We start from the raw sequence: 10486 nt of genomic DNA on the forward strand, positions 1-10486 counted from the left end.
CAAAATTTTTATCTCGAATTCCTCCAATTGTTGACAATTCGATTGTGAATATTTTCTTCAATTGTGAAATCTCAACAAAATTTTAATAAAGAATGTTTGAAATGAAAATTTTCTTAAATTGTGAAGAAGAGTGATGTTGATGGTGTTATTATTGAAAGAGTGAAGAAGAAAAGAGAATAAAAGAAAAGAAAGATAAAAAAATTATGAAAATGCCTCTCAAACGCGCCTTCAATGCGTGTGTCACACGCACCTTGCCAACTCAGCAAAAAGTGTCAAAATGACACATTTTATACCTACTTGAGGTGCCAAAAAGAACCAATTATGTCCACTTAAGGTGCCTAAGTAAAAGATGTTGCGTACCTAAGGGGCTTGACGATGAGTTTGGCTAAAATACAAAAAGTGGAAATAAATTTTAAAAAAATTTATACTTTTATAAAAATGGGGTTGTTTTTTGAAAATAAATTTAGATTTAAAAAAAGTAAATTAAAAAGTGTAAAAAGTGAATCCAAAAATAATGAAAACACCTCTTGAAGTGTTTTTCAAAGATTCAAATATTGTGAAAATAATTTCAAAATATTTGTGATCAAATAAATATTTTAAAATAAAGTAAAAATTATATTCAAGATATTGTAAATAATATTCATGACCTAACAATTTTTTTGCATGCTAATTAACGAGATAGGAGTCAATGTCAAACCTGCTATGACCACATGTGAGTGTACATGTGGAATTGACTTGATTTTTTTATATTTAATATTTTTTTTAAAAGAAGAAAAAGCATACTACATGACAACAACTCCCCATGCAGCCCAAGCTATGCGTACACATATTCGGATTTCGCTCCGCTCCATTATACTTTTCCTCCATTTCCTACGTATTTGTAGAGAGAGAAGGACATGGTATTGTAATAAGGTATAGAAGGCATTTGAAAATTTCCAAGAAAGATTTAGGGAACTATAAGGTATTTGAACACTCCACTTGTCATTTCCTTGTTGATTTCTCTTAGTCTCTCGCGTTTGTTTTTCCCCTCTCCTGCCTTCCATTCTCCCTTTTGTTTTTACCCGCACCTCTACACACAGAAGAATAAGAAAATATACTAACAAGAATAAAGCAATCAATCCCTTCGCTCTAAAGATTCCTTCATACATTATATACAGAAGCATACACAGACTTTTTTGATATATATATTATATATAGAGAGAAAATAATAGACCTACGCAGTTTTAGCACTTGTATATAATCAGTGGCGGAGCCACAGTCGACGAAGAGTGGTCAGATGAACACCCTTCGTGAAACTTCTTTTCGAGTATATAGGTTAAGTATAAATATTTATGGTTATATACATGTTGTTGCACACCCTTGACAAGCTAGAGAAGCATAGGCTAGTGGTCAAGAGTGTGCATTTTCGCATTAACAACCTGGGTTCGAACCTTGATAAGTGTAGCAGTGCTTTATTTTCTTTTTTTTTAAACAGTTCTTTGCCCAAGGAAAAATATGAACACCCTTAACCAAAAGTCTGGCTTCGCCATTGTATATAATGGTGAAAATAATGGATCTAAGGAGAAAAGGGCGTTTATTCTTTTGTTGGTTTTGTCGGTTCATGTGGTGGGGGGAAATTTGGTGTTCAATGTGGAGCACAAATTTGGTGGGCGAGGAAGGGCTGTTTTGAAGGAGCTCAAAGCCCACGGCGATCATCGTCATGGCAGAATGCTCGCTGCAGCAGACTTCAAATTGGGTGGCTATGGCAGTCCCAAAGGGTCAGCATTAGTTTTTTCACTTCATAGGGGAATGCATCATTTTATATCTGTTACTACTTTCTTCTAGTTGGGAAACAAAATGCTTTGTTTGTATTGAAAAGAATAAAATCTTTGAATCTTGTATGCATTTTCTTCTTGTGATTATTTGTTTTTGTCATACAATATGGGAATGCAGGCTGTATTTCACGAAGCTTTCAATTGGGACACCTCCCAAGGACTATCATGTTCACGTCGATACGGGAAGCGACCATATATGGGTAAACTGTGCGGGCTGTAACAATTGTTCTACAGAAGCCACTCGGGGTATGTGTGTGCGCGTGTGTATATATATGATCCTTATTTCTTCCAATATATTTGGCTTTCAGAAAGTGCAATGTATATTGAATAGCTATTTGAATTTAACATTACATATCTAGATGGCACCGGAGCTGCAGGAAATTTTGTAACGGATAAGATTAATTTAGACCAAGTGTCCGCAGACTGTAAAACATCACCCCACCAGGGAAACATAGCATTTGGGTAAGTCCTCTGTTTTCTTATATATCTATATATATTTAAAATTTACATAAATCCACAACTTAAATTTCACTTATTACAAAAAACCTCATTTCTCCAAACATATTACAAAAATTCAATTTTTCTCTAAAAATACATATACATAGTTTTCTATGGTTATGCCGGTCCTATTATGTATGTGAATCAGTTTTATTATGTATATGTCGGCTTTATCATATTTGTTATGTATATGAATTAGCCTTGTTATGTATATGTCAACCTTGTTATGTATATAAATTGGGAGAGAGAGTAAAGTAATTAAGAAAGTGGGAGAGAGTATAAATAATTCTAATAAGGTTGGGGTCTATGTTACTTTTACTATATATATACTAGTCATTGAAGGCCTGTGCTAGCACGACCCAATATATATTATTTTTTATCTCAATTTATGTAACACAAATGTAATTTAAATAATTAATAATTCAAATGATTTTAATTTTTAATTATTGTGATTTATAATACTTTTTCTTCTATTCCAATTTAAGTAACACTAATATAATTTCAAAGTCAACCTATATGACACTAATATAATTTTGATAGTCAATCAAATGTTTTATGTTGACATATCAACTTTGTGCTATTTTATGAAATATTATTAATTTTTTAATGGGATCATAATAATTAATTAAGGATGATATAATAAAATCGCGATTAAAACAGTGAAGAAGACATGTCTTAAATGACTTGTAATAACTAATTAGAAGTGATATAATAAAATTACTATAAAATATAAAATTATAAAAAATACTTGTGAAAAAAGTATAAATAAATCTCATAAAAGACATGAAGATAATTAAAAAATCAAAAGTTAATTTATTATTTTATGTCTATTTTAATTTTTTATTAAATATTATAGATTTTTAATGCTTAAATAACTTATAGTAATTAATTAGAAATAATATAGTAAAATTATGATTGAAGCAGCTGAAGCAGACAGTACTAGCAGGCATGTCGAAGACGTGCCTGCTTATTGCCCTTTATTATATATAGTAATTTATATTTTTTATTAAATATTATAAATTTTTAATATTTAAATAACTTATAGTAATTAATTATGAATAATATAGTAAAATTACGATTGAAGCAGTTGAAGCAGGCAGCACAAGCAAGCATGTCGAAGACGTGCTTGCTTATTGCCCTTTATTATATATAGTAAATATACATACATACATACATACATACATACATACATATATATATATATACACACACACACACAAGTTTTTTAAGCCTCGTGCTAAGTCCAAGCCAAAACTTAAGAAATTTGATATTTTATAATTAAATGATTTAAAATATGTAAAAAAGAAATTACAATTTGACAAAAGGACGGAAATTTATAAATTTATGCCAAATAGATGTGATGATTTAAATTTAGTTTTATACAAAATTAAAAAAAAAGTCAAATTTGTTAAAATGAACCTCAAGAATCAATTAGTTCTTCTTACAAAATCTATGCTTAAAAATATTAATTTTCAATCACCAAAAAAGATATTCTAAAAATAATTTGATAATGATTGATACACTACCTTCATTTTTTAACATTATCAATAATTTTAAATTTCACTACTTGAAATGTGTTCTTAATATTTCATAAGTAATGAATAAAATTGTCCACAAAAAATTATATGCAATTCATAAAAAGTAATTAGAAAAAATAAATCACATGAAAATTAGAATTGGTTCATCATAAATAAATATAAACTTGTATAACCACAAATGTCCAAAAAAATTTAATTTTTTTTCCTCTTTTTTATCCCCAAAGTATTTGTACAAACTTCTTTCTAGAATTTTATTTCATATAAATAGTTAGAACAAAAAAAAGAGTTATGAAATGTTCATGCAACGAAAAAGTTCTCCACAATCACAATATTTTTTAAAAAACAATTATTATATGAAAGATCTTATCTTCTTAAAACTTTATTAATACATTTTTTACTAAACTCATAAAAGAATAAGTTTTAATAATAAATAAAAAGAACATCAAGTGAAGTGCATCAAAAAATAATAATAAATAAGATAATTTCTTAAAAATGTGTAAAATGGAAATATGTGTCTATATATCAAAATTTTAAAGGTTATTTTAATTATTTGAAGATAAATCAACATGGTAGAGATATTTAAAAAAATAAATTAATTTTCTGATTGAATAAATACTATCAAAATTTTGTATTAATAATGTCATTGAAAGATGCATTAATAAAGTCATGAAATAGATGTAATTTAATAGATAAAATGTATTATTAGATATTAAATTTTTATATTCTCAATTGACTTAATTACATAATATGTAATTATCTAAAGTAGAATATTATAAAGAAAACTTCTACGAGAATTTATCAATTAGTTAAATAATTTAAAATACAAATATAAACTTAAAATAAATAGAGTAGTTTATCATATAATGATATACCAAGTGCAAACACCCAAGTAATAAGAAATGAACATGTGTGAAAAAAATAATTTTATCAGCTCCATGTCACAATTTTAGAGAAAAATAATTTTATCAATATGTCACAATTCTAGAGGAAAAAAAAAGTAATTTTATCAACTATATGTCACTATTTTAGAGAGAAAAAGTAATTCACCGACCAGACGTCACAATTTTAGAGGAAAAAAGTAATTTTATCAACTACATATCAAAATTTTAGAGGATAAAAAAATATTTAATCAACATGTCACAATTTTGGAGGAAAAAAGTAATTTTTATCAATTATATGTCACAATTTTAGAGGAAAAAAGCAATTTATCAATCACATATCACAATTTTAGAGAATTTTAAATAATTTAAAAATTATCATAATTTTACCAACTACATGTCAAAATTTTAGAGGGTATAAAGCCACACGTAGCAACATCATTTGACCAAGAAAGTTGTGAGGACTACCAAAATCCAATATCCTCTCTTATATATAATAAAAATAATTAATTTTATAAGGCCCTGGCTAAAAACTCAAGAATTTAATATTTTATATAATAAATGATTAAATATATAAAATAATTACAACTCACAGAGATCATAAGTTGAAAAACATTATTATTTTTATGAGTTTATGAACATATATTCTATAGCCAGAAATAGAAATAGATTTCTTCAAATTTTTATTAAGTCTTAATTTTATTCATAATTTCATGTGGCAAGAATGAAAGTTAGTTAATAAGGTAATTGAAGCTTAGTGTTACTTTAATTTATTTTTTAAAAACTAAATTCATCAAAATAAACCTCGAAAATCTAATAGTTCTTTATATTTAGTTTATGACTAAGAATATTAATTCTCAATTAATTAAATAATATATTTCAAAAATAATTTGATCTTAATTAATATCACTACCCTTATTTTTGGTTTTGTCAATAATTTCAACTTTCACTATTTGAAATATTTTATTGATAATTTTGAAAAGAAATATAAGATTATTCATAATTTTTTTTAATTTAATACATAAAAAGTAATGAGAAAATATTGAGAACCATACTTAGTTCATCCGAATTAGTTAAACAATAGAGAAATCTAAATAATTCAATTGATTGTCAACTTGAACTCTCACTTTATTAGTAAAGGTTTAATTTCCCACTTTGTAATTTCCTTAATTCCTATTTCATATTTAAAAAAATAAATAAGTTAGTTAAACAATTAAAAATTCAAGAAAAGACTCAATATTGATTTCTCATGCCATGACACACCACATAATAAAATAATTTTTATCTATATCAACTATATGTCATAATTTTAATGGATTAACAAGTTAATTGAAATTACTAATGTATCCTTGTGAGGACTACTAAAGTTTATTATTCTCTTTTATATATAATAATGATAATATAGTTATGTGCTAAACCCAAACCCAGGCTCATGAAAAAGAATATAAATTTAATTTTAGAAAAAATATAACTTAAATCACATTTTCTATTATATAATTAATTTTGTTTAGTCTACGATTCAGGGGAATGGAGAGATAGATGAGGATGTCTCTCATCGTATTGGGGCCGGTTAGATGAAATAGAGGCTCGCTTCGAAAATTTTATGTGATAAGAAGGTGCCCCACAAGTTGAAAGGCAGTTTCTATAGAGTTGCAGTCCGACCGACTATGTTATATGGAGCGGAGTGTTGGCCGATTTAGAATTCTCATATCCAGAAGTTGAAGGTGACGAAAATGAGGATGTTGCATTGGATGTGTGATTTTACAAGGGTTAACAGGGTTAGGAATGAGACTATTCGGGAGAAGGTGGGAGTGGTGTCAGTGGAGGATAAAATACAGAAAGTTAGGTTGAGATGGTTCAGTTATGTGATGAGGAGAGGCATGTGATACGGGTACGATCATGATCGGGGTTCAATGCGTCAAGAGTCGAGCTCGGGGGGCTGCCCATCCAAGGAACAAGCTTTGAAGTGTAGAGAACAAGTTCCATAATCTCCAAAACTATTTCACTGTTCATCTGCCCTTTGCAAGGGTTTTTTAGTTATTTGTAATAAGTTAACCTAGGTATAAATAGAACCTCATTAGGACATTTTTGGGAGATTTTTGGAGAATATATTTTGTAGCCTCTTTGAAAGTCTTTAGCAAGGTAGAATCCTTGGACAAGGTGGAATCCTTGTGTTGATTATTTGCTTAGAAATGGAGATTGCTTGGGAATTCTGATTTGCTTGGGAATTCCGATTCCCTTGAGGTCACATAAGAGATAGGTTTAGGTTGTGTATGATATTAAAGGTCCAAACGTGGAATAACCTTTTGGGTTGTTAATATTATACTATCTCTTTGTCTATCTATCTATCTTTACTTTCTTGTAATCGTTTGTCTATATCTATGTAATCCGTTTGTGTTCTTGTCTTGTAACCATGTGTTTTTGTTATTGCATCTTGTTCATCAAGTGTTGTTGCTGTTTTAGTTTGTTTGACTCTTGATATCACTTCCCTTCTTGTTCTTCTTGCGAATCCTAGGGAGGTCATCAAAAGGGTCCATAGTTCTTGAACTAGTGGGCTGATTTTGGTGTTTGTGTTGTTGTGTTTTTGGGGAGTTTGGTATCATTTGGTATCAAAGCAAGGCTAGTTGTGTTCCTACACTACCAATCTTGGGTTCTCTTGGACGAAAATTCAAAAAAAAAAGAAGCTGAAAACTGAAAAAGAATTCCAAAGTGCAAATCTATCCATTTTGTGTTCTTGGCCAAAAATTGTGTTGTCATTATCTTGGCCAAGATTTGTTTGTTGTGTGTCTAGAACTTGTAGTCTTTTATTTGTTTAGAGCGTTTCTAGTGTTGGTTTCTTTCTCATCAACACTAAAAAGTGTCCAAATCTAAGATTGAACTTGAACTTGTTGAAGTTATTGATGTGAACAAGGTGTGACCGAGTTGGTTGTTGTTGTTACCTAAACCTTGGCCGATTTGATGGTTTTGTTGTAGTGGAGTTGGAAACTAAAATTGTTGTTGTTCTTGGAGTTGTTGTGTTCTTAAGGTTCTTCATCCTTTCATCATCTTGTTAATCCTTAAAGTGCAAACTAGATCTAAAAAGGTAAAAGACAAGCTTCTAGTAGTTGTTAGTGAAAGACTTGTCCCTATCACTTCAAAGACTTTTCATCCACTTTTCCTTGATTTAAGGACCTTGTTTCAAGGAGAAAGTTCAAAGAAGTCAAGTTTTGCTTTTGAAATTTGAACAAAAAGGCTCTAAGACCACTTTTCCCTCCATTAACCAAATCCACCAATTCCAAATTGTATATTGATCAAGACTTGAAATTGAAAAATAAAATTTTGATAAAAATCGAGGCCAATAGTGGACTGCCATGTCACTAAAGTACTGTTCACGCAACATTTTTGAGTTCAAATTTTAGATTTCTTAGTTTCATTTTATTGTTTCCTAGTTTCGTTTGTTTGCTTGATACTAATTGACAACCTAGTAATACCCTACTAGCTTGTAAGTTAGTTTTGTGTATGTTCTTCGTGTTAAAGTTATTTGTTGTGTGCTTTTCTCATTTTTGATTCGTAGTATCTTTTTCGGTTCAAATTCGTACATTACTTATTTGAGTCATTTCAAATAAGAATCTACTTTGACCTCGAGCCACAATTGGGACCAAGTAACCTAGTTGGAGTATAAGCGAGTTATCAAAACTTGTAAGGCCAATAGAGTGAAAAATACCAAGTGTGAAAGTGAGGGATTGTGGACTATTTTGAGACGCATTATGGACTGTTTTGTGATGAATTGTGGACTGATTTTTTTTAACATTTAATGTGTATGTTGTTTTCTTGGTAGCTCTTGATGGGTACAATGACGAATGAAGCTGAAATCGCTAGTTGGGTTAAATCCATCATGGCAAGGCTTGATGCCATAGATAGACGAATAATGGATAGAATGGAAGGAAGTTGGAAGGGACGGAAGGCTCTCTGTGCAAGAAGTTGGATAACTTGATGGAGCATCCAAGCCTTCCTAATCAAATTCCCGTGAGTGGCCATGCTCCACATGAGCTACAAGGTAATCAAACTAACTTTTGCACTCTAGTGAATGAGGATAATAGCCAACTAAGTGTGAATGATAGTTTGTCTTTAAGTGAGCCGAATGTGCCTTCATTTTGTGATGATAATGTACAACTTGAGATTTTGGATACATTAGTTTATTCACCTAGTGTTTAAGCCATCGTGGAAAGTGGTAGTACATTATCTTATGGAAGTCATGAAGACCAACTTGTGTGCGAAAATGATGATGTTGAACATGTTGGCCGAATGACTAAGGATGGCCCTGTAGTTGTTTTTGTTATTGACCATGATAGTATAGAGGGGACATTTGATCATTATTGTAGTAGTATTGGGGTAAGGAAGTGCATTCCTAACCCGTGCCTATGGACACTCTACCCATTTAATTCTGGTGATCATTTGAAGTGTGGTGATGAGGATGTCTTTTGGAATGACTTGAATGTGCATGGATTGTATGGCTTTCCTCTCTCGGCTTTCAAGTCTAATTGTTGTTCCAAGAAGAGTCTATGTTTTCCACTTGATAAGCGACGCTTGTTCCTTGTTTCTTATCACACTTATGTGGATAAACTAGTTGATTCTCCCTTGGTAGGGTATTCGGGTAAGAGGGATCTTTGGGTATATGTGAAGTTTGAGCCACCTTGGCAAGATGCTATGATTGATTACACTAATCCTAACCCTCATACCTTGAGGAATTTTTGTTTGCTTGTCCTTCTTATTGCTTTGCAAGGTTTGGATTCGAGGACGGATCCTTTCTAAGGAGGGGAGGATGATACAGGTACAATTATGATTGGGGTCCTATGCATCAAGACTCGAGCTCGGGGGGCTTCCCATCCAAGGAACAAGCTTTGAAGTGTAGAGAACAAGTCCCACAAGCTCCAAAACTGTTTCACTATTCATCCGCGTTCACTGTTCATCCGCCCTTTGCAAGGGTTTTTTAGTCATTTGTAATAAGTTAACCTAGGTATAAATAAAATCTCATTAGGTTATTTTTGGGAGATTTTTGGAGAATATATTTTGTCGCCTCTTTGAAAGTCTTTAGCAAGGTGGAATCCTTGAACAAGTTGGAATCCTTGTATTGATTATTTGCTTAGAAACGGAGATTGCTTGGGAATTCCAATTCCCTTGAGGTCACGTAAGAGATAGGTTTAGGTTGTGTGTGATATTAAAGGTCCAAAAGTGGAATAAGCTTTTGGGTTATTAATATTATACCATCCTTTTGTCTGTGTATATCTATATAATCCGTTTATGTTCTTGTCTTGTAACCATGTGTTGTTGTTATTGCATCTTGTTCATCAAGTGTTGTTGCTGTTTTAGTGTGTTTTACTCTTGATATTACTTCCCTTCTTGTTCTTTTTGCGAATCCTAGAGAGGTCATCAAAAGGGTCCATAGTTCTTGAACTAGTGGACTGATTTTGGTGTTTGTGTTGTTGTGTTTTTGGGGAGTTTGGTATCAGCACGATGACCTGATTCGTAGGTGTGAGAGGTTGGCCTTGGACGTTTTCAAGCGGGGTAGGGGTAGACCGAAGAAATACTGGAGGGAAGTGATTAAACGTGACATGGAGCACTTACAGCTGACTGAGGACATAATCCTGGATAGGAAGGTATGGAGGAAAAACATTAGGATAGAGGGCTAAGGTGTGTGGTTGAGTCGTAGGCAGTAGGTAGAAGGGCTTTGGTGTCCTTGATTGGCAGTGTTCAATATTTTTGGTGGATATCATACCTA

At 31.2% G+C, this 10486-nt stretch overlaps 1 protein-coding gene across 2 annotated transcripts; it reads left to right on the top strand.

Moving 5' to 3' along the window:
- The first annotated feature begins 1041 nt into the window (after window positions 1-1041).
- LOC107841202 (aspartic proteinase 36-like) lies at window positions 1042-10024 on the top strand. 2 transcript variants are annotated; one of them, XM_047396440.1, is made up of 4 exons: window positions 1042-1757; window positions 1933-2060; window positions 2192-2276; window positions 8546-10024. In XM_047396440.1, exons 1-4 carry the CDS (start codon window positions 1495-1497, stop codon window positions 8550-8552), a joined length of 483 nt encoding a protein of 160 aa, XP_047252396.1. In that variant the 5' UTR covers window positions 1042-1494; the 3' UTR covers window positions 8553-10024. The 2 variants fall into 2 exon arrangements, with proteins under 2 accessions (XP_047252396.1, XP_047252395.1); XM_047396439.1 differs by having other exon boundaries at window positions 1043-1757; window positions 2174-2276.
- Window positions 10025-10486: the final 462 nt, after the last annotated feature.

The sequence above is a fragment of the Capsicum annuum genome, chromosome 9 (genome assembly GCF_002878395.1).
Source record: "Capsicum annuum cultivar UCD-10X-F1 chromosome 9, UCD10Xv1.1, whole genome shotgun sequence".
NCBI lineage: Eukaryota > Viridiplantae > Streptophyta > Magnoliopsida > Solanales > Solanaceae > Capsicum > Capsicum annuum.